The sequence below is a fragment of the Phascolarctos cinereus genome, unplaced genomic scaffold, assembly GCF_003287225.1.
Source record: "Phascolarctos cinereus isolate Bilbo 61053 unplaced genomic scaffold, phaCin_HiC Scaffold_726;HRSCAF=1367, whole genome shotgun sequence".
Lineage (NCBI taxonomy): Eukaryota > Metazoa > Chordata > Mammalia > Diprotodontia > Phascolarctidae > Phascolarctos > Phascolarctos cinereus.
Window position 1 is genome coordinate 415,649,614 of NW_027556098.1, and position 25,228 is coordinate 415,674,841.

The 25,228-nt window shown below is 35.7% G+C and overlaps 1 protein-coding gene across 1 annotated transcript in view; it reads left to right on the plus strand.

Annotated features, from left to right (window-relative positions):
- The first annotated feature begins 207 nt into the window (after window positions 1-207).
- LOC110220030 (vomeronasal type-2 receptor 26-like) overlaps window positions 208-25,228 on the plus strand; it is a 46,441-nt gene continuing 21,420 nt past the window's right edge. Inside the window, 4 exon segments of the mRNA XM_021003881.2 lie at window positions 208-555; window positions 8,635-8,919; window positions 10,297-11,100; window positions 16,368-16,595. Coding sequence (XP_020859540.1) covers window positions 394-555; window positions 8,635-8,919; window positions 10,297-11,100; window positions 16,368-16,595 — 1,479 coding nt within the window. The 5' untranslated portion in view covers window positions 208-393.

Below are 25,228 nucleotides of genomic sequence, written 5' to 3' on the forward strand. Positions count from 1 at the left end.
GTTCCACAGCACCAATTGTTTTGGCTCATTCTGATTGCATCTGTGGTAGGAGGAGGAGGGTGGTAATGATCCTATGCATCTCTTAGAATAAATACGCCTAGAGTAATAATTAATCAATATAAAATCCTTATAAATACTCCCTGCTTCTTCCCTCATTACCCTTGTTTTGGGCAAGGGTCTGAATCATTTTCCATTTGTCTTCACAGGTGCTAGGAAGAAAAGTGGAATTCAGATTTTGCAAAGGAAACAAACATTTGCCTGCAGAAGAGGTTCACCTTTAGAAAGTATCTCACAGTGCTTGTTCTGCTGTGACCTGATCTGATCTACAGCACAGCCCCACCCTGGTCTGACTGCTATTTGTCCCTGTGCTAGAGCTGAAGAGAGGTGTTCCTAATGCTCTCCCTTCTTTTCCTGTTTCTGGTGCTGGAGCTTCCCCAGTCTGTGGGTCGTAAAGAAGCTGGTTTGTGCTCCCTGAAAAGAGATTCACCTCACAGCTACTTCAAAGATGGGGATCGTATTGTGGGGGGATTTTTCCCTTTATTTTTATATGAAGTGGTCTTGGAAGAAGATTGGAAATATTTTGACACTCATCCTAACAATTATTTCAAACTTTATTAGTAAGGTTTTGTTTTTATATTCATTTTAAGAAACACTCATTAGGGGGAGAGTGAGTAAAAAGTAACTTTTAAAACATGTGCACGGACAGAGTATCATTTCCTGTCCCATTTTCTTACCTCCATGCCTTTGATGTTTCACTATGTTTCTTTTTTAAAATTACATAGTAGAAATAACACCTCTCTCTTCCCCACTCCCAGACATATACTCACAGTCTGACCCACAGAGTAATAAACTAGGATCTTTCTTATTTTTGTTCTGTTTCTGGAAAGGTTCTGGCAGATGAAGACTAGGCAGCTCCTTCCCTCAGGAAGTCCAAGCTCCATCTTCCTTTACTGTCCTTACACTATTAATAGTTGCCATTCTTTGAATATCTAAAGGCCGGATAAATGTTCTGAATATATCATTTATTTTCATTTCAGCCCCCGTAAGGACCCTGTGAGGAAGACATTACAAATGTCATTTACTATAGCAGCTTCATTATGCCATGGGTTTTATAATACACACAGAGAGCCTCATACATGTGTATATGTGTATGTGCATGATTTTATGTGTATAGACATATACAAATTATATGATTGTGATATCTTATACATGATTATCACATAATTGCAAATATATGATAGCTATGCCAATATTTATATTTAATGCCATATGAACATAGATATTAATGAATATATAATTTTATGTAACTCAATATTTACATGTCTCTGAATAAATGTGAGTCTGACTGGTATCATCGCAACAACTTACTGTCTTAGAGCACCACCTAGTGCACTGAGAGGTTAAGTGAATTGCTGGTAATTACACAGCCAGAGTTTTTCAGACAAGACTTTTAGCTAAGATTTTCCTGATTCTCAGTCCAGCCTGCTACCTCTGTCTGTCTCTGTCTCTGTCTCTCTGTGTTTCTCTGTCTCTGTCTTTCTCTCTTTCTCTTCCATTATTAAGGTTCAGACCTATAACTGTTTTGTATATAAGCAGTTTGGTAGAGCGCATTCGTTCTCAATATTTTATGCTTTTAATATTTTTGCTTTTCACATTTAAAATGCTAAGACAAAATCCTTTCATAATCTACTAGGATCATGTTTCTGATGTATTTTACACACACACATGCACACACATATAGATGTATATTTCAATTAATTCTCATAACTTCTCATTACATAGCTGCTAGTATGATCCAAATAATACAGATGAGGAAACTGATGCAGAAAACACTTGAGAAAATGACCTAGTTTTCTGCAACTAGTGTCTAAATGATATTTTAATTCCAGTTCTCCTGAGTATGAGTTCAGAACTTTATCCTCTCTGATCACTTAGCTGCCCTGAATATTTGGCTCTGGTCATTCTTTTTTATTTATTCTCATTTTGTTCTAACTGTGCACAGTCCTTTTAAGTATTTTATTTAATTTTTATCTTCTCTTTAATTCAGTTAAATGAAAGTTTATAAAGGTGATCTCTGTTCCTGCTCTAGTAAATCCTCCTCTCAGTTGCTGAGGTGATCTCCTAAATCGTGTCTATATCACACACCTATTCTATGAATTCCTAAACTTCCTTCCTTACTCTAGGATCAAAGAAAAAACACTTCATCTGGATTTCAAAGCTCTTCATTACTTCCACCTTTGCAGTCTTCTTATGCCTTACTCCCTTCTCCATATGCTAGGATCCCAGCTTCACCATCACATTTACTAGTCCTCACACAAGACATTCCTTTTCCCTACAGCTCTATTTTCACTGGCTGCTTCTCATATGAGGAAAGCTCTCCTTTTCCCTCATATTCGGGATTCACTATATTCATTTTTGTCATGCCTCGGCTAAAATCTAACTTTCTGTAAAAAGTCTTCCCTTAACCAGCTTACAACTATGGTATTCCTACAGGATTATTACCAAGTGATGTTGTGCCTATTTTTTTTTGTATGCAATATATTTTTGCATTCATTCCTTGGACAACAGGAAGTACTTAAAAGCTTTTGTTTGATTAAAAGATTGACTATTAATCTCTTTTTGAAATGTTGGATTTTTGTGGATTTTAATTTCTTCACAATATTTTCCAATTTCTATATTTTCTCTATTATTTAAAAGAGTTACTCTTTTTTGCTTACTTTTTTCAAAATCTTTATAAAGTTGACCTTCACAAGTCAATTCACTTTAACAGATATCAGTTTCCCTTTATGTAAATTATGTAGATTGGTGTAAATGAACTTTTGGCTACATTCATTTTGAATATTCATAGTCATATAATTAAATATACCAAATATACTATATTTTGTTAATTTTATATAGAATAGCAACATATTATTGTATTTCATATATTGATTATCTATATGGAAAATGCCAATATTGATATCAGTCTTATCTTATCTGTATCAACTAGCGTTGATACAGTGGATAGATCGCTGAGCCTAAAATAAGAGTGACTCATCTTTCTGACTTCGTATCTATTCCAAGATACTTACTGCCTATATGAGTCTGGCCAAGTCACTCAACTCTATTTGACTCAGTTCCTCATCTATAAAATGAGCTTGAGAAAGCAATATCAAACCACCACAGTACCCATGCCAAGAAAAGCTCATATGGGGTCACAAGGAGTTGGACACAACTAAAATGATCAAACACCAGAATATATATGTGGATATACAGGGAGAGAGTGAGAAGCAGAGATAAGGGATGAAAGAAAGAAAAAAAGTTAAGAGTGAGAAAGGAAGGAGGAGAGAGAGAGAGAGAGAGAGAGAGAGAGAGAGAGAGAGAGAGAGAGAGAAAGACAGAGAGAGAGACAGAGAGAGAGAGACAGAGAGAGAGACAGAGAGAGAGAGAGAGAGGGAGAGAGAGAGAGAGACAGAGAGACAGAGAGAGAGAGAGAGGGAGAGAAGAGTTAGGACTTAGTGCTAGTTCTATCACTGATATCTACTTGCTTTAAAGGAAAGGTGAAATCACTCATCTTCTCAGTGCTCTGGACACTATCTAGGTCTGTAAGTCATATATCTGAATAAGTTGAAATATTTCCAAAATGAGTGAGAATTACCAGTCCCAAAGAAATTACAGATCTGAAAATATGCACTAATGTCTTATGAGTTTTGAGATTTCAAGGTATAGGAATAACTGAACTTGATTGTAATTTTTTTTTTAATTTGGCCTAGCTATGGCCTCATTTACTGAACTACATTTTTCTCTACGGTTCAAGGCAAAGCCCAGAACACTTAACATTACCTTGTTATATCTCTTAAGTGCCTGTATATTAAGATGGGTGCATTGGATTTAATAATGACTTCTTAAGACCAAAGGTACAATATTTTCATATTCATATAGTTTATTTATCTCTATCATTTAGGAGTTTATAGAGTTAACTGACAAAAACAGAAAACACTACAATCCTCTTATAGTCAGCTCCACTCTTATCTAGGAACTGCTATACTCTAGACAGAAATATAATCCCCTGATCTATTTTTTGTGCTGTGCATATCAATCTAGGCACCAACACCCTCCTTAGAAATTCTGGCTTGGCACAGTACCTGGTAGACAATAATTAATAAACGCTTCTTGGTGTACTGAACTCCATACCACTCACTCAACCAAGTGCATGCCAGAATAGTTATGATCAATAATACTTTTTCAATATTAAAAAATCAGTCAATTGATATGGTTTAAAGGAAGAAAAATATCATATAAGAATAGTCATCTTATGATAAGCAAGAAAAATAATGTTTACCCTTTTGGATTGACATTCAAGAGACTACCACTATCACACCTGTCATTCCAATCCAACTACCCAACAGCAGGATTGTTGGTTTATGCAAGGAAAGTAAGTCCTTGGAGTCAAGTGCACCAGACAAAGGAATTAGTCTTTCTCCAAGGTCATGATTTCTAGTAGCTTTTCTTCACAATGCAAGCCCTATGCTAATGTAGAAATAGACTCCTCACAGTGACATGTCCCACCAATCCTTAAAGTCCAAACTAGCCCAAAACTGATGAGGGCCAGGTTGTTACATGGAGGGATGTCTTAAATTACTTCAAATGCTCAAAGCCAAATAGAGAGATTTATTGTGGTTTTGAGGTTTCAAGTTCTGGTGAGTGGCTAAGTCCCTGAGAAGAACTTACAAGTTCAGAAAGGTAAGACAGTTTTATAGAGTGTATGATGCTAATTACACAATCAAAATTTACACAGAATATAAGACCATGATTGTTATTAAAAAAAAAGCAGGAGGGGTTTGCTAAGGGATTATGTGGGTAGGGCTTAAAGGGGACCTGTAAGGAGTTAGGGATTCTATAGATGTGACAAGTTGGGGTAGAACAGTCAGTACAAACTGCATGAGTAAGGTTTGGGTTACTCATCAGGGTCAAGTGTGAGACATAAAGAAAAACACTGGTTGTTTACTATGGAGGTTACATCTATAGTCTTAGCAGTCTCACTGGACAACTCTTGATCTGATGAGAAACATGACGATGTGGACATTGGCAAAGCTTTAAGGAAGGTCACCAAAACAGAAGAGGTCACCTTCTTGGGTGTATTTCATGTGGTTTGCAGGAAAGGAGCTTGTGAATTTACCTCAGTTGGCCTTCTTGTTGGTCTCTTATGAGGCTGTGGGTGGCTGCTTACACAGCCATCTCTATTGCCTCCACATACCAAAGCCTCACTTATCCAGACCAGGGAGTTCCTTGCCCATGATTCACTTTCTACAAAAGAGTTGGTGTGAGACCATCCCTGACCAGAAGGCCAGCAGGCCAAGCACAGAACAAACATGGAAGAGTGCATTTTCAAAGACAGTGAATGAGAGCAAGTAGTGGGAGTTGAAACTGTACCAGATTTTTATCCTCAACTTCAGGATTATGGAGCCAAGTATGAAGTAAAGGCAGGCACTCACCTGAGCTCTCCCTTAAACCCCTCCAAATACCTTTACACGTGACTCTGAGCAAATTCTGGAACAGCAAAACTCACAAAATGATGAACTGAAAAAAAATTCTTGCCCAAGACAACTTGGAAGGTAGGCCGGGAAGGTCTGTTGCAACAGGATGAGAGAGGAGCACAGTTCAGCACAGGCTGCACCAGTGCAAACCGTACCCCAGCAAACCTGTGTCAAGCCTGTGACCACTGAATCACTGGCAGCAGTGGTGGTTTCCAGACCTCTCAACCTCAGATGTCAAAGACCATAAAGAAGGTCAGCAGGAAAGGTCTGTTTTACCCGAGTGAGAATGGAGTGCAGTTTAGCACAGGCTTTACCAGCATAGCCCTGGACCAGTACAACAAGAGGAGGCCTTGTGAGTGACTGAATCAGCAGAGATAGTGGCAGTGGCTTCTTCTGGGACTCCCAGCCAACAGAAGATAAGGGGTTTAACAGCTGGTGAGAAGGACATTACTAGAGTGTTTTTGCTAGCACTGGGGTAAGACCTTGTTGCTATGCTCATACACAGATCCAGGTCACAGTTCTGGGTAGCAGAGTCAACAGCTTGGTAAAAGAGACACACACACACACACACACACACACACACACACAAATCCTCAAGAAAATAACATGTTAAAAACAGACTAGGCCAAAAGTAAAAAAGTCAAAGAAGCCAATGAGGAGAATGACTTAGAAAGCAGAATTGGGCCAACAAAAAAGGAGATTAAAAAGCTCACTGAAGACAATTATTCTTTAAAAATTAGAATGGAACAAATGGAAGAGAATGACTTTATCAGAAATGAAGGAACAATAAAACAAAACCGAAAGAATGAAAAATCAAAGAAAATGTGAAATAACTCTTTTGAAAAATAATTGACCTGGAATATAAATCCAGGAGAGATAATTTAAAAATTATGAGACTACCTGAAAGCCATAATAAAAAAGAGCCAAAATTTGGAAGGAGAAGAAAGCCTAGATATCATCTTTCAAGAAATTATCGGGGCAGCTATGTCACACAGTGGATAGAGCAACGGCCCTGAAGTCAGGAGGACCTGAGTTCAAATCCAGATTCAGACCAAACACTTGATCTAACTGTGTGACTCTAGGCAAGTCACTTAACCCCAATTGCCTAACCAAAAAGAAAAAAAAGAAATTATCAAGGAAAACTGTCCAGCTATTCAAGACCTAGAGCGTAAAATAGAAATGGAAAGAATCCACCAATCACCTCCTGAAAGGCATGCCAAAATAAAAACTGACAGGCATATTATAGGCAAATTACAGTGTTTCCAGGTCAGGGAGAAAACAAGCAAGAAAGCAGCAAGAAAGAAACAAGTCCAGTATGGTGGAACCACAGTGACTATAACATTAAAGGACCAGAGGGCTTGGAATATGATATTCTGAAAGGCAAAAGAGCTAGCACTAAAAGCAAGAATCATTTAGCCAACAAAACTTAATATAATCCATGAGGGGGAAATGGAAATTCAGTGAGATAGAGGGGTTCCAAGCATTCTTGAGGAAAAACCAGAGCTGAAAAGAAAATTTGACTTTGAAATAAAGATTCAAGAGAAGCATAAAAAGGTAAAGAAGAAGCAAAAATCACAAGGGGCTTATTCAAGTTATATTGTTTCCATTGTTATATAAGAAGATGATATTTGTAACTCACAAGACCTTTCTCATTGGTAGGGTTTTTAGAAGAATTATACATGCACATGCACACACACACACACACACACACACACACACACACAGAGAGAGAGAGAGAGAGAGAGAGAGAGAGAGAGAGAGAGAGAGAGAGAAGCACAGACAAGAGATGAATATGAAAGGGTTGTATTTAAAAAATCAAATTAAGGGGTGAGAGAAATAATGTACTAAGAGAATGAGAAAGGGAGAGGTAGAATAGGTAAAATATCTGACATAAAAGAGGCAAGAAAAAGCTTTTACAGTGGAAGGAATGAGATGGGAGGTGAGGGGCAGTGATTCAACCTTACTCTAAACAGAATTGACTCAAAGAGGGAATAACATACACACTCAACTGGGTATAGAAATCTACCTTACCTTATAGGAAAATGGGGTGGGGAGGGGATAAGAGAAAAAGGGAATAACTTAAGGGAACACAGATTGGGGGAGAGGTAGTCAGAAGCAAAACACTTTTGAGGAGGGACAGTGTGAAAAGAGAGAGAATAGAATAAAAGGAAGAGGCAGATAGAATGCAGGGAGATACAATTAGCAATAGTAATTGTGAGGAAAAAAAACACACTTATTAGAAAAAATAGTATCCATTCCTACACCAAGAACTAATGCTGTCTGAATGCAGATTGAAGCATACTTTTTTTAAACTTTCTTTATGTTTCCAGAGCTTATTTGTCTGTTTTCTTTCACAACATGACTATTATGGAAGTGGTGTTGTATTTTTTTTATAACTAAACACATATAACAAATGTATACCTTCTCAATGGTGGATGGGGTGGGGAGGAAGGAAGGGAGAGAATTTGGAACTCAATTTTAAAAATGAATGTTTAAAATTGTTTTTACATGTCACTGGGGAAAAATAAAATAAATAACTTTTTTAAAAATGAAATGTCTCTCTTTCTTGTTGAGAAAGAAATGTAACCTGAAATTGTCCCTTTAAGAGATAACCATTTTATAGTTCATGGAAGAAAAAATAGCATGAAATTATTCACAGAATTCATCCTTGTGATGTATTTCTCTTGGCAGAGACTAGCAGATTTGGTAATATTAAAAGACAGGTGATAGAGATTGACAGATAGATATAGATAGATTTATATGTAGGTTATCACACAAATAAAATATCATACATATATATGCATGTGCATGGATATATATGTGTGTGTGTGTATGTGTGTGTGCGCGTGTATACATATATATATATTTATTTACAAACATACGCACAAGCATCAAAATATAAATTAGTATGATGATGAGATTACTACAAGAGTGTTTACTAAAATCGTGTTTAAATAAAAACTTGAGAGTTAGCAAGGAGAATCACACGAAGTTGCTTGAACTATACATTCTAAAATTAGAATAACTACTAGATATTCTCTTTCTGAAAGAAGTAACCACTTCAGTGATAGAAGAATTTCCTGACTCCTGACACTATTGGTCTCAAATGAGATTTCAGGAAAAAAACTACTATCAAGTCCTGGCCTTGGTGTTTGCTGTAGAGGAAATCAACAAGGACCCCAATCTGTTACCCAATATTACTCTTGGATTCAACATCTTTGACACCCACAACAGTGATGTCAAAACCTTGGAGAGCTCCTTAATATTGCTGTCAGGACCAAGACTGGCTGTTCCAAATTACCAATGTGAGAAGCAAGGCAAATCCCTGGCTGTCATTGGAGGACCCTATTCTGAATTGTCAGTCAAAATTGCTTCTGTGCTTGAGCTCTACAAGTTTCCACAGGTAAGAATCATGAGGAAATCAGCCTAGATTGTCAGGAGAACATTCATGTATGGAAGGAGGTAACACCAGGGATTTGATGTTGGATATGTGACATGTCAAAAACTGGGAAATCCTGTTTTCTAGTATTATTCTTCAGCTGGTGCTCAGAGCAGGAAGATACAGAGGTAAGATATTGAAATGAGTGTTCAATATTGCCCATTCTAATAAGATTTATCACCACCAGCATGTACTGATACGTATAAATATCTATCTATCTATCTATCTATCTATCTATCTATCTCTTATTCTATTCCATTAATACAAAAATTACATTACAATTACATTGCAATGATTACATTCTTGTTAACATTCATTTATTATATGTAAACATGTATATGTAAATATACATTTGTAACTATATATATCCATTTATGCATTGTGCATACATATATGTAAATGGAATCTTGATGGCACAATGGGTAAAGGACTGGGCTAGCAATCAGGAAGACTTGTCTTCATAAGTTTGCGTCTGGCCTCAGACACTTATTAGCTGTGTCACTTTAGACAAGTGACTTGATTCTGTTTTCCTCAGTTCCTCATAAGTAAAATGAGCTGGAGACAGAAATGTCAAACCACTCTAATATCTCTGCTAAGAATATCCCAAATGAGGTCATGAAGATTTGGACATGACTGAAACAAGTGAAAAATAAGAAAATAAATGTATATACCAATATAATTCCTTATAATATAGCGTACCTGAAATGTATATACATATATGTGTGTATACATATGTGTCTCTGTATATGTACTTGAGTGTATATACCAATGTAATTGAGACAAAATCAATGAGCGCTTATAAAATTCCACACAGATGGAATGTTGTATTCTCAGTTGTGCTCAATAATTCAGCTGGCAGGCAGAGGTAGATGGGAAATGTGTGTGTGTGTGTGTGTGTGTGTGTGTGTGTGTGTGTGTGTATTTTAATTATCTCTAACCTTGACTAACCTATCATGCAAGATACTTTAAGGTATCATGGAATGTCATGAGAAACTGAGGCAAATATGAGCTACAGACAAAAATATATCTGCAAAAATCTGTGGATAAAGGAAAGAAAATACTCTGGCAGTTGTATTAAGGCCAGTTTCTTAGAAGATGAGCACATGGTCACAGAAGCCAGTAAGTTATTTAGAGATGAGATCAGCCTTTAAAAATGGAGAGGGAGACAATAAGAGGTGAAAAGATGGAGGGTCAGATTCCAGGAAAGCTGCTTGGTCTTTGCAAACAGAAGGCCAAAACATGATGGAATATTATCAAAATGGACAAATTCACAGAATGTTATATAGTTTTGGCTACAGCATACTTTAATCTAAACAGGGATTATGTTTCTTCCTTGTTCAGATGACCTGTGGCCCATACGACCCCATTCTGAATGACAAGGTCCATTTTCCAAGTATTTATCAACTGGCACCTAAGGATTCCAAACTTGCCTTGGGAATGGTCCAATTAATGGTACATTTCAACTGGACATGGGTTGGACTGTTAATAACAGATAATACCAGGGGTGAAGCATTCCTCTGGGATATAAGAGAAGAGATGGCCAGGAAGGGTGTCTGTCTCACCTTTATCCATAAGATTCCTCCCAATGAGAAATACAGTCTTTTCCCCCATACTGAAGTGTTGGGAATACTTCATGCAACTTCTGCCAATGTAATTGTTTTTTATGGGAGTAATAATGTAATTTTTGATTGGGAATTTGAAAAAGAAGATTACTTGGATTATAATAAAGTGTGCATTACCACCTCTCAATGGAATTTTAGCATGAGACCTAATACCCTGCTTGTTGAAAGTTTCAGTAAAAGTCTGATCTTTTCAAGTAAGAGAAAAGAGATTCCAACTTTCAAACCTTTCATGAAGGCAATTAAACCTGCCAAATACCCAGAAGATATTTTTCTTAAAACATTTTGGAGCATACTTTTTCAATGTCCATTTAAAGAAAAACAATGGAAGGAAGAAGATTGTTTACTAAACACATCTTTAGAGATGCTGCCAATGCAGAATTTTGACATGTCTATGTCTAGCTGCAGTTACAACATCTACAATGCTGTGTATGCTGTGGCCTGGGCTCTCCATCAAATGCTCTTAACTAGATCAGAAATGGAATACACAACAGATGAAGCCAGCCTAGTTTTATATCCCTGGAAGGTAAGTTTCCATCTAAAGCAACAGGGAGTCCACAAGTCCAAATTTCTATCTCATTCATAGGATTGGAAAAAGCAGCTATCTGTAGAAAACAGTAAGTTAGTTACTTAGCTAAGTGTCTGGTCATCAAGTTTGTCCCAAGAACCAGGCCTACATTTTTCTGATTGAATGATGAAAGAAGTGGTTCATTCAGGGATCTCTCTCAGTCATGTTTAGAACTTTCTCTCCAAATCAACAGGGACTTAGGAGTGACTTCAGCAGTAAATATATCTTTGGTTTGTAGTTTTAGACTGATCAGACAGACTGCAAAGTGAGCTATGAGTGTCTGAAAAGTCGTACTAAGCCTGTACATATGCCTTCTCTTCTATCTTATCCAAAATCAAGGGAATAACAAAGGTCAGAGAATTCACAACCTAGCTATTTCCTATCTATCATATGTAGTATATCCACCCTGAGTAGGGACCACTAGGCTTCACCAGACTCTCAAAGGGATATTTGGCACAAAATGATCTTTGACACAATAATTTCCTGACAGTGATAAATGCAGGATTCAGGTGATGGGATTAAGGATAAATAAATGGTTTGGGAATATCAATGTTAGGCAGGGTTAGCCTACTGAAGCTCCAGGGGCTAATTTGTCCTTAAACCTGCTTTTTGTGCAGTAAGGAGGCTAAAAAAGGGTACATAGTGTTAAGTTCCAGTTATCATAAGTAAAGATGAACATTGAAATGTTGGATATTGTCAAGAGGCGTGTACCCAGAGAAAGTAGAGTCTTGAAATCATGACATATAAGGATCAGATGAATAGAACAGGCATTTTTAGCTTTGGGGATGGGGAGGACTCAGGGAAAGATGCATGATATTCAAGTATCTAGATATCTACCATGTTATGAAGGGTTAAAAGTATTCCTTTTGATGACAGCAAGCAGAACTAGGAGCCATGGCTAGAAGTTGAAAAGAGAAAAAAAAAACATTAGGTTTGATATCAAGAGTAATACAATGATAAATAGATGAATGAATAAATAATTGAATAAGAGCAGCAGCAAATTCATGAAAATTAGATTTGGACAAAGATATAACGAGCTGCTTTTTCAGATTTCTCTCCTTGGGTTTCTTTCCTTGAAGGTCTCCAAGCAGAAGCTGGGCAATGATTTGTTGAGCGCTGTAGTGAGAATTACTCTAATATGTGGTATTACTTGATAACCTATGTGGTCCCTTCTTAGTTCTAAGATTTGTAATTCTGTGGGGTAAATGGATTCTCATGATTGAAAGGTAATAGTTATAATCATTATTATCATCATTGTCATTGCTACAGAACCATTTTGAACCTCAATTATTTCATTTGCAAAACATTTAATAGAGGCTTGTGACATAGACCTCACAATTTGGTTATGAGAACAATGCATTGGGAAACCGAATCTGCAAGAGGTAATGGATTTAAGGTCTGTACCACTCTCTGTGATCTCTGAAATAACTGGGAATAAGAGAGCAGAATCAGCATTGAAGAAGGGCAAATATTGTTTTTATTCAAATAAAATAGAAGAGTAGATTATGAAAATGATGGACCACTGAACTTGACTTAATTACCCAAATGGGAATTTTAAATTGTACTGTTAGGGTGAAGAGTCGAAACCATGTTTAAACTGAAAAGATCTCCAGCCAAGACGGATTGCTGGAGAAGAAGCAAACAATACATTTCCTAAATACTGACTTCAGCAAAATTCCAAGGTTCAGAGCAGAGTGAAGAAATATCCAAGAAATCAAACTAAAATCTACAATTATTTCTTCTGTGCTAGGACTTTAGGGACAAAAAAAAGATACAGGACATAGGAAAATGGACTCCCAACAAAAGGAGTCTCAGTGAAGTATAGAATCCCACTACAACCAGGCACAGTCCAAAGCAAGTTTAGAAAATACAGCTTTTTGTCCAGAAGCAACAAGAGTGGAGAATGTCCATGAGCAAGTCTCAGTAGTTTGAAAAGACCAGCATGGTCAGAAAGTCCTAAAATTCTCTGTAGCTGTAGTGACAAGGCTCCAAGACACACATATGGACAGCACAGGTCTAGTGGCTTTGATGTTCTACAACAAGCTGCCCTAGATAACAGGGAAGGCATTGAAGACCCAAGATCTTGCCTTCTCAGATCCAGGGGAGCCTCATTCTTGGAGGCCAATATCATCTTAGAAAAATAAAGTACCTAGAGTGAGACCATGGAAGGGTACATATCCCACTCAAAACCTAAGCAGGGGTCAGATTCTGGGTCTTAGAAAAAGATTAAATTTAATGATTAAAGTTAAAGAGATGAGTAAATCAAAGAATACACATATACATGCCTATATATATACATATATATACCCATATATATACCCATATATATACATATATATGTACCTAGACTTTATATACATAAATATGTAACATGGGTATATATTATATATATATAGATATAGATATAGATATATATGCATCAGTATGTATGTTTATATAAATTGCAGTGAATCTTGAATTACACTTTATGAAATCATGACCAAAAAATTGTCCGTGCCTATTAGATCCAAAGATAAAAGTGGAGGTATAAAAGTTTATTAATAACTTTGAAAAAGCAATACCGGGTACCTAGGAAGCATTACCAAGTAAGAAGGAAAGAGTTAGGATTAGGCAACATCAAAAAAAATCCATAAAAAAGAAGAGGAGATCTTAGAATACATTATTCCTAAAAGCAAGTATATAAAGCTTACAAAAAAGAATGACAGTACTGAAAAACGTAACGTGCACTAGCAAATATGTGTGTCAGGTTTTTTTTTCATATTTGTCAATATGTGTTTCTATTATCTATATAGAGAAAATTACAAATACTTAAAGAAATAGAATGGGAAAAGGAGGAAGAAAAGAATGAGAGAAAGAAACAGAGGGGGCTGGAGGGAGGGTCATGCAGCTACGAAGTTGCTCAGTGTCTCTGGAAACATTCGAAGTTAGTTCTTCCTGACTTCCAGAGACTCTTGGACAAATTAACTTCTTTTGTCCTCACTTTCCACATCTGTACAATGGAGAAAATAACAACACTAACCTCACAGGCCACAATCAAATCAGATAACTTATTTAACTTATATATTAAAGTTAAAATTTTACAAACTTTAAAGCACCATATAAAATTAAGCTAACATATGTAGATGCATGAGAAATGTAAGCAAGTACAAAAAAATACAAAAAAGCTAAATACCACATCATTTTGCATGGATCTCACTAGCAGCTCAGAGTATCAAGAAAGACTTCATGTAGAAAATAGTTTAAATTATAACTTGAAATGAGGGAGGGACTCTAGGGTGCAGAGGAGAGGAGGAAGTATATTCTAGGTGTGATAGAGTGACCATGGCAAAGAAATAGAGATGAGAGGTAGAATGTCATGCAAAGAAGTGAAAGAACTGTTAGGAATATAGAGTGTGAAAGTGGGAAAAATGTACAGCTAGATGGAAATTGTATTTTGGGGCTGAATTGTGAAACATCAATATCCTAGTTACTATTTTATCCTAGAAGTGAGAGAGACCTACTGCAGTTGGCTTTTTAGAGGTGTGACAGTCAAATGTGCGCTTAAGGAAAATCCATTTGGTTAGCAGTGTGTAGGAGAGACTGGAGTTGTAAGAAACTAAGATAGGGAAATCAACAAGAAGTTATATAGATCTCTTACATTAACATTCCAATCTCTTATGATGAATGTGACATCCTTTTTGTTATTATTTCCGTAAGATGTTGCAGGCTTTCATAGAAGTGAGTAACTTTGGCCTCTTTGACATCAGTGGTTGGAACATTGACTTGTAGTACTATGAGATTGAATAGTTGTCTTTGAATTTGAGCCAATATCATTTTGTCATTTTTGAGATTATACCCCAGTAATCCTTTTCTCTCCTTTTTATTGATTTTGAGGGCTACTACACTACTTCTATTGGATTCATGCCCACAATAATAATTGTATTGATCAATTGAATTCAACTCATCCTTCCTATCCATTTAAGTTCACTAACATCTAAACTTTCCACCACCTGTTTGACCCCATCCAACTTATTTTGGTTCCTGATAAAAGTGACTTCCTGTGAGTCACACAGTTAATAAGCATCTGAGGCCAGATTTGAACTCAGGGAGATTAATCTTCCTGACTTTAGGTCTGGCATTTTATCCACTGCACCAGGTAGATAGCTGGTTGGGGAAAGTCAGGGAAAGATATGGAATAAGGGGTACACTAAGTGATATTTTGGCAAGGAAAAGGGTCACTTTGGTCTCCTAGACTGGAGAAAATGAGGAGAGCAGGGTGTGATGTCAAGGGTTTTAAAGCAAAGCTAGATGTTATAGGAAATAGAGCACCAGACTTGAAGTCAGGAAGATCCACATTTAAATCCTTCCTCAGAAACTTGTTAGTTATGTAAACACATGCAAATCACTTCAGTTTTTGATCTTCATTCCTGAAATCAGTAAAATGTTGTTGTTGAAATGAGTGGTCTGCAAGCCTTTTCTACATATATTCATATGATATTCTGATTCTATGAGAAGAAACATTTCACATTTTATGTTCTCAACATTCTCAGTAAAGACTTCAGGTTTTGAGCTTAGGAAAATTGCATAAGGAGACATAAAACTCTTAAGGAGAACAGGAAACTAACGTGGCAATGACACATCAAATTAATTGTAGATGAATTAAAGGATTTCCTAGATGCATTGAGTGTTCATATGTAGCTCATTAATACCAATCTATAATGTACCTAGTTCAGAGGTTTGGGTGACTGTCTGCAGCTCTGATCACCAGAAGGTGAATTGGATGAAGAAAGTATATGGAGTGAATATCCCATAGATGAGGCTTGCAGGAGATGAGTAGCAATCATAGAACTGACCAAAGCATTTGAGGGTATAAAATGAGGAAAGGATGAAAAGACTGAAAATGAAGGTAAGATTGGAAAGTCAAGAAAGGAAAATCATCATCACAGCTCTAATATCTTGAAAAGGTACTGAGTGATGAAGCAATTAGAAGTACTCCAAAAGCTGATGAAAAAAGGTTTAAGAAGGTGAGGTATGGTGAGAAATCAACCAATAGAGAGTCTTGCTCAAATAAATGAAATGAAAGTGCTTAAATAAGAAAGTGATGTCTTTGAGCATTTCATAAGGATGAGATGCAAATTATTATTATCTCTATCTTTGGCTGAGAGAAAGGAAAAAAATCTTGACAATTCAAAAGTTTTTGGGTGTCCCTGCATTAAAGAATCATTTCCACTTCTCTTCCCACTCAGCTGCACTCCTTACTTAGAAACATGCAGTTTAACAACAGTGCTGGTGACCAGGTGGTCATGGATCAGAAAAGGATTCCCATGGCAAGCTACGATATCATAAATTTTGCCAGCTTTCATAATGGTACCGAAGTGCTGATGAACGTGGGAGAGTTTATATCTCAGATTCCCTTTGGTGAAGATTTTTCCAATCATGAGAATGTCGCAATGTGGAACGAATTTTATATAGAGGTTAGTAGACACTCACAAGGTGGTTTTTTAGAGAGTGCAGATAGGACAGTCAATTAATGGGAATTTGGTTTTATCATTTTGTTTCCTAAAGATCCACACACAAACTCACACATGCACAAAGTCACATATGTGTACATATATACAGATAAATGTCTAAATGAATGTATATGCATCCATATATGCATGCATGCGTGTATGTACATATTTTTCTCCCCAATTAGATACCATTTATAACATTCATTTTAAAAAATTAGCTCTATAGTCTCTCCCACATTTTTTATCCTCCTCCCTTCATTAAGAAGTCGAACAATTTGTTGTTAGTTATACTGCACACTTATGCAAAACATGTTTCCATGTTAGTCATGGTGTAAAAGAAAATAGAAGCAATAAAAAACAAGAAAATAAAAATAAAGTAATGTAAAAACAGTATTTGATCTGCACTTAGACTCCATCAGTTCTTTCACTGGAGATGAATAGCATTTTTCATCATGAGTCCATTAGAATTGTCTTGAATCATAGTGTAGCTGAGCATGACTAAATCATTCACCGTGGAGAATCATAAAATACTTCTGATGGCTGTATACAATGTTTTCTTGGTCCTTCTCATTTCTTTTTGCATTAGTTTATATAAGTCTTTCCAGGCTTTTCTGAGAGCATCCTGCTCATCATTTCTGGTATCATAATAGGATTCAATTGTAATCCTATGCAACAATTTCTTCAATCATTCCCCAATTAATGGAAATTCCCTCAATTTACAATTCTTTGACATTATAAAAAGAGCTACCATAGATATTTTGGTCCATAGAGGTCATTTTCCTTTATGTTTTTAGTCTCCTTGGGATACAGACCTACTAGTGGTATTGCTTGGTCAAAGCACATGCGTGATTTTATAGCCATCTGGGAATAATTCCAGATTGCTCTCCAGAACAGTGGAATTAGTGTACAACTTCACTCAGTTTTCCCACATACTTTCCAATAATTGGTACTTTCCTCTTCTGTCATATTAGTTAATCTCATTAATTTAAGATGATGCCTTGGATTTTTTTAAATTTGCATTTCTCTAATCATCTAATATTTTAAAGCATTTTTATATGACTGTGGACAGCTCTGATTACCTCACCTGAAAACAGCCTGTTCAAATCTTTTGACCGTGTAGCATTTGAGGAATGTCTCTTATTGCTATAAATTGGACTCAATCTTCCATACATTTAAGAATGAGGTCTTTAAGACCAAAAATGCCTTAGTTTACATTTTATCCACAGTAATGATTTCTAAGTGTTTTTCTCCATCTTAATCTCCCTCATTTTTCCTATCTTTCTCTCCTTTTATCCTGTGTTTTCTTAAAAGTGTTTTGCTTCTGCCTTTTACCTCTGCCCCCAATATGCCTTGCCTTCTATTAGCTCTTCTTTCTCTTATCTCTTTCCCCTCCTACTTTCCTTTCTGGAAAATAGATTTCTATACAAAACTGAGTGTAGATATTATTCTCTCTTTGAGCTAATCCTAATGAGATGAAAGTTTGCTCGGTTCCTCCCACCACCTTCCCCAACTTCCGCTTCATTGTAAATGCTTTTTTGTCCTTTTTTATGTCAGATAGCTTACTCATTCTTCTTATTTTACCATTTTCCCAATGCACTCTTCTTTCTCATCCCTTTATTTTATTTTATTTTATTTTAAGGCAATCATTCCATCATATTCAACTCACACTCTGCCCTCTGTCTATGTATACTTATACACTCCTTCCAACTACACTAAGAATGCAAAACTTCTTGGGAGTTATGAGTATCTTCTTCCATGTAGGAAAGTAAAGAGTTCAACCTTGTTGAATTCCTTGTGATTTCTCTTTCCTGTTTCCCTCTTTTCTGCTTCTCTTCAATCTTGTATTTGAAAGTCAAATTTTCTCTGCAGCTCTGGACTTTTTCTCAGAAATGTTTCACAGTCTATTTCACTGAATGCCCATTTTTCATTTAATGATTATGTACTTGTTCTGGGTAGGTCATTCTGGGTTGTAATCCTAGCTCTTTTGCTCTCTGGAATATCAAATCCCATCCTTTAATGTAGAAACTGCTAGATCTTCTGTTGTCCTGGGTGTTGTTCCATGGTATTTCAGTTGTTTAATCCTAACTGCTTGCAATATTTTCTCCTTGACTTGAAAGCTCTGGAATTTGGCTATAATATTCCTAGGAATTTACATTTCAAGATTTTTTTCAAGAGGTGATTGGTTAATTATGTCAATTTATAGTTTGCTGTCAGATTATAGGATATCAAGGCAGTTTTCTTTGATAATTACTTAAAAAATGATGTCAAGATATATTTTTTTAATTATTGCCTTTCAAGAAGTCCAATACTTCTCAAATTATCTCCCCTGGATCTATTTTTCAGGTTAGTCTTTCCCATGCTATTTTTCATTTTCTTGTGTTTTTTTCTCATTCTTTTGGCATTTTTTTTCTTGAAGTTCTTAGCTTCCATTTGCCTAATTTCATTTTTGAGTAATTACTTTCTTCAGTAAGCATTTGTACTTCTTTTTCCATTTTGGCAATTCTTCTCTTAAAGAAGTTCTTCACTTCATTCCATTTTTTTCATATCTTTTTTTTTTTCCATTGGCCAATAAATCTTTTTTGTTAATTTTGTTATTTTTTTAATTCATGGAATTAAATAAGCATTTCCGTAACATAATACAATAAAAAGATGGCTGTATATGAAACTCAAAATCTACTATGCAAAACTATTCCATTGAAATATACAACAAAATTATCTTGCAAATTATTTTCATTTTTTCTTCCTTCTCCTACCCCTTGCATTAGAGAGGGTTACCATTAGAAACAAATAGGTAAATATGTATGTGCATATAAATATATATATATATATAATATACATATATATTCACACACACAAACACACACAAACTCACACAAACATACACACACAAATATATGTACAATTATTCTATATATACCTCAATTTATTCATTCTTTCTCTGGATGCATATTGCATCTTTATTTATACATCCTTTATATTAATTTTGGTGTTTTTAATAAAAAATAACATAGTCAAAGTCATTCTTAAACAACATTGCAGTTGCTCTTTACAATGTTCTCGTGATTCTGCTCACTTCACTCTTCATCATTACTTACAAGTCTTTTCATGTTTTTTTCTAAAATTATTGAGCTTATCATTTCTTATCACACTGTAGTATTCCATCACATTTAATATGACTTGTTCAGTCATTACCGAATTAATGAGCGTATCTACATTTTCAAGTTCTTTACCGCCACAAAGAGAGCTGCTACAAACATTTTAGAACCTATAGGTTCTTTTCCTTTTTCCCTAATCATCTTTGGAAATTACCCAAGTAGCTGCACTGCTGGGTGAAAGGATATAGTCTCTTTGGGTATAATTTCAGATTTCTTTCCAAAATGGTTGGATCATTTTACAAGTCTAAAAAAAGATAGTTTCCCAAATTTTTAATATCTTCTACAAGATTTATTTTCTTACCTTTCTATCATTTTAGACATTTTGTTAGGTGTGAAATGATATCTCAAGATTGCTTTAATCTTTATTTCTCTAATCAATAATTATTTAGGGCTTTTATATGAATATAAATTGTTCATTAGAAAACTCCTAGCTCATGTCCTTTGACCATTAATCAAGTGGGGAATGACTCATTCTCATACATTTGACAAAGTTCTAATGACTATTAGTGAATTTCTTTTCATTTTATTTTTACTCACTATTTTCCTTCAGTCTCTCTTTTTACCATATCCCTGTTACCTTACATTTTTCCTTTACCTTCTTGTTCCTTATTTTATCCTCCTCTCTAAAACTCTCTCCTTTATCTTCTCCCCTACCCTCCTAATCTTATTCAGGATACTCTACTACAGTTCTTCCATCAGCCTTTCCAGCAGTTTTGTCACCTCTCTAGAAGTTCAGAAGACTTCTAAATCCCTTCAGATGTACATTTCCTTTCCTCTTCAACCCAGACAAGAATTAAGGTTCCAGCATCACCAGTCCTCCACATCCAGTTTCTTCTATATTAGTTCTCTCTTTCACAACCCATTTTCATGAAGTAATTGCTCATTTTTACATTTTCTGATCCAATTTTATTTTTATGAATACCTCATCATACACAACTCAGCCACAACCTTTCTCCCAAATTACATAAGTAATTACAACAGTTTTGAAGAATGATAACATTTTCATATATTATAAGTAAACAATCATATATCATAAGCAAACAGCTTATCAGTGCTTTCCAAATAGCTTTTAATGATTTCTTGATATTTCTTCTAGATCTTTTATATCAAATTTTCCATTGAGTTCTAGTCTTCTTATTACAAATATCTGAAAGTCTTTCAGTTTATCAAATGTCCATCTCTTTTTTTTTTTTTATGCAGGATTATACTCAACTTTGCTGGATATGTTATTCTTGGATGCAACCCAGCTCTTTTGCTCTTTAAAATACAGTGCTCTAAGAATATTTGTTGGGGGGCTAGGCCATGGAGTTAAGGAACTTGCCCAGGTTCACACACCTAGTCAGTATTATACGTCTGAGGTCAGATTTGAACTCAGGTCCTCCTGAATACAGGGCCAGTGCTCTACGCACTGCACCACCTAGCTACCCCAATAATTTTCTTTAAGTGTAGAAGCTGCTGGGTGTTGTGAAATCATGATTGTTTTTTCTGCTGCCAATATGTTGGCTTTAACCTGGGAATTTTGAAACTTGTCTATGGCATTGCTGTAAGTTTTCTTCCTAGTATCTCTTTCAGGTGGTGATTGGTGGATTCTTTCAATTTCTATTTTACCTTATGGTTCTAGAAGTTCAAGGTTATTTTCCTTATTAACTTCTTGTACTATTTTATCTAGATTTTTTTTTGATCATAACTTTCAGGTAGTCCGACAATTCTTATATTATCTCTCCTCTAGCTATTTTCCATATCTTTTGTTTTATCTAAAGAGGTGTTTCAGATTGTCTTTTGTTTTTCTAGTTTTACTATATTTTTATTTATAGTTAATTCATTCATTTTTAGTTTTCAACATTCCCTTCCTTAAGATTTTGAATTTTAAATTTTTTTACCCTCCATCTCCCACCTTCCCCAACATGGCATGCAGTTTGATATAAGCTCTACTTATACATTCATATAAAGCATATTTTCACATTCATCATAATGTAAAGAAGAATTAGAAATAATTGGAAGAACCATGAGAAAGAAGAAATAAAATAAAACAACAAAAGAAAAGGCAAGCAAATAGTATGTTTCCATCTTTCACTGGATGTGAATAGCATTTTCTATCAAGAGTCTTTTGGAGTTGTCTAAGATCCTCGCAATGCTGAGAAGAGCTAAATCTGTCAAGGCCAGTAATCTAGACAAAATGGCTGTTACTGTGTACAACGATCTTCTGCTCATTTCACTCAGTATTAGTTCGTATGTCTTTCAAGGTTTTTAAGCAACATTTGGAGAATTATGATTTTATTATATTATATAGATTATTTGTTTTATTGTATTACATATAATAAATTACATGTTATTATATGTATTATTTTCATGATTATGATTCTTAATTTGCTCTGCTATCTGCTTCCATTTTGGGAGAGTTCATCTCATTCACATTCACAGTTATGAGTACTATTTGTGTCTTTCTCTCCATCCTATTTACACACATTTCTGCCTTTCTCTCTCTTTTCTCCCTTTTTCTCCTCATCAGAGTTTTGCTTATGACCATGGCCTCCCTCAGCCTGCCCTTCATTTTACCATCTTCCTCCCTTTTTGTCCACTTTACACTTACTACTTCTTCCATTCCTTCTATTCACCTTCTCCCCTTTTTTTTCCTTTCCCTTTTCCACTTCCTACAGGGTAATTTAGATTTCTATACCTAACTGATTATATTATTCCCTCTTTGAACCAAATCTAATGAGAGTAAAGTTCAAACCATGCTCATCTCCCTCCCTTTTTCCTCTCTACTGTAATAAATCTTTGTGCCTTTTCATGTGAAGCAATTTACCCTTTTCTGTCTCCTCCTTTACACTTTTCCCAGCATAATCTCTTCTCAACACTTAATTAGATTTTTATCATCACATCAAAGTCAACTTATAACCATACCCTCTGTCGATGTATACCCCTTTTTAAAAGTCAGAATAACAAAACAGTTCTCAAGAGTAACAACTGTCATCTTCCCTTCTTGGATGTAAACAATTTGCCCTTATTAACTTGTCTTTTTTTTTTCTTTCCTGGTTACCATTTTATGCCTCTCTTTAGTATTATGATTATTTTTAAAAATTTTATTAATTTATTTTGATTTATCAACAATCACTTCCATATGCTTTTGAGTTGAAAATTTTTCTCCCCGTTCCTACCCCCCACCCTCCCCAAGACAGCACACAATCTGATATAGACTTTAAATTTACATACTCATTAAACATATTTTCACATTAGTGAAGTCATAAGTAAAAATGAAAACCAATGGGAAGAACCATCAGAAAGCTGAAACAAAACTCAATAGAAGGTAAAAATAAGTGATAGTGATTCAACTTCCGTAGTTCTTTCTTTGGATGTGGACAGCATTTTCCATCCTGAGGCCTCTAGTGATATCTTAGATCCATGTAATGCTGAGAAGGGTTCAGTTTAACAATATTAGCCGTTGTATAATGTGGCTGTTATTGTGTACAAAGTCCTCTTGGTTCTGCTCACTTCATTGAGTGTTATATTTAAAGGTCAAATTTTCTGTTGAGCTCTTGTCTTTTCCTCAGGAAGGTTTCCAAGTCCACTATTTCATTGAATATCCATCATATCCCCTGAAAGATTATGCTCAATTAGGCTGGGTAGCTGCTCCTTTGCCATATGGAATATCATATTCCATGCTCTCTGATCTTTTAATGAGGAAGATGCAATGTCATGCATAATCCTGACTGTGGTGTCATGATATTTGAATTATTTATTTCTGGTTGATTGCAGTACTTTCTGTTTAACCTGCTAATTTTGGAATTTGGACATATATTCCTTGATGTTTTCAATTTGATATCTATTTCAGAAGGTAACTGGTGGATTCTTTTGATGACTATTTTACCTTCTGGTTCTAGGACCTCAGGACACTTTTTCTTTATGATTTCACTGAAAAATGCTGTCAAGGATTTTTGTATCATCATGGTTTTCAGGCACACCAATACTTTTTAAACTATCTGTCCTGCATCGATTTTCCAGGTCAGTTGTTTTACCAATGAGGCATTTTATGGTTTGTTCCATTTTTTTCATTCTTCTGTTTCTGATTGATTGATTCTTGATATCTCATAGAATCATTAGGTTCCACTTCTCCAATTCTAATTTTTAATGAATTGTTTCCTTCTATTAGATTTTTGTACTTCCTTTACCATTTGGCCCATTTTACTTTTTAAGGAGTTCTTCTCTTTCTTTCATACTTGTGCCTCCTTTTCCATTTGGCAGATTTTACTTTTTAAGGACTTGATTTCTTCAGTTTATTTATTCAATTTGGCTAATTGTATTTTTAAGAACTTATTTTCTACAGCAAAATTTTCTTTCCTTTTCCAAGCTATTGAATCTCTCTCGCATACCTCTCATTTCCTTTACCAATTTTTCTTCTATCTATCTTATTTGACTTTTAAAATCCTTCTTGAGTTTCATCAAGAAGGCTTTTTTGGGCTTGAGACCAGTTCATATTCCCCTTTGAGGTTTTGGATGTGGGTATATTGACAATGTTGTCCTCTTCTAAATTTGTGTTTTGATCTTTCTTGTCCTCAAAGAAAGAATCTATGGTCATTGCCCATTTCTGATTTCTGTTCTTGATGTTTGCCTGTTTCCTGGCTCTTCAAGTTGTCCTATCCTGCTGGAGCACAGTGAGCACTGACCTCACAGGTACTGTCAGCTGGAAGCTGTAGGGGTCTGGCAGCTTACCAGGTGCTGAGCTGGGATCATTACCACTGGAACTCCCAGTGTGGGAGTGGATGACACCTACTCATCTATGCTTCTTTAAAGCACTGAAATGTTTGGCTGCTGGAGAATGTCTGCCAGCCTGTAGGCATGCTGAAGCACCAGGAAATTTGACTGCTGGAGAATGCCAATGCAGGTGGAGGTTTTCCTGGCTTGTGTTTACTGCTTCCCCTGCCTGTGCTGAGGCCCTCATGGGGTCTTCTTGTTTGTGCTTGTCTCTTCCAATACCCTGAGACTCAGTATCCCCTTTGTGGTTTTCTGAGATTAGGCTTGCCGCTGGCTTGATGGTACCCTTCCCATCCTGTACTGCTTCCCCTCCCCAAGAATGAGAAGAACCTTTCCCATCAAACTTCCAAACTTCTTGAGCTACAAGACTGCTGTACACATCTTTCTACTGGCTCAGCTACTTCTGAGTTTTTCTTGGGGTGATATTTTCCGGTGTTTCAGAGGTCAATAAGGGAGGGTGAGAGTGACTTACTTCTTACTCTAACATCTTGGCTGCCTTTTGTTTTGTTATGTCTTCTTGTCATATAACATCATTTATTTGACTTGCACAATTCTTGTTCTCAAGGAGCTATTTTCTTCCTTAGGATTTTGTCATTCTTTTTCTAATTGATTAACTTTCTTTTCACAATTTTCTTCAGTTGCATTTATTTTTTTTCTATTTGTTCTCATTTTCCCTTATTTGATTTTTTA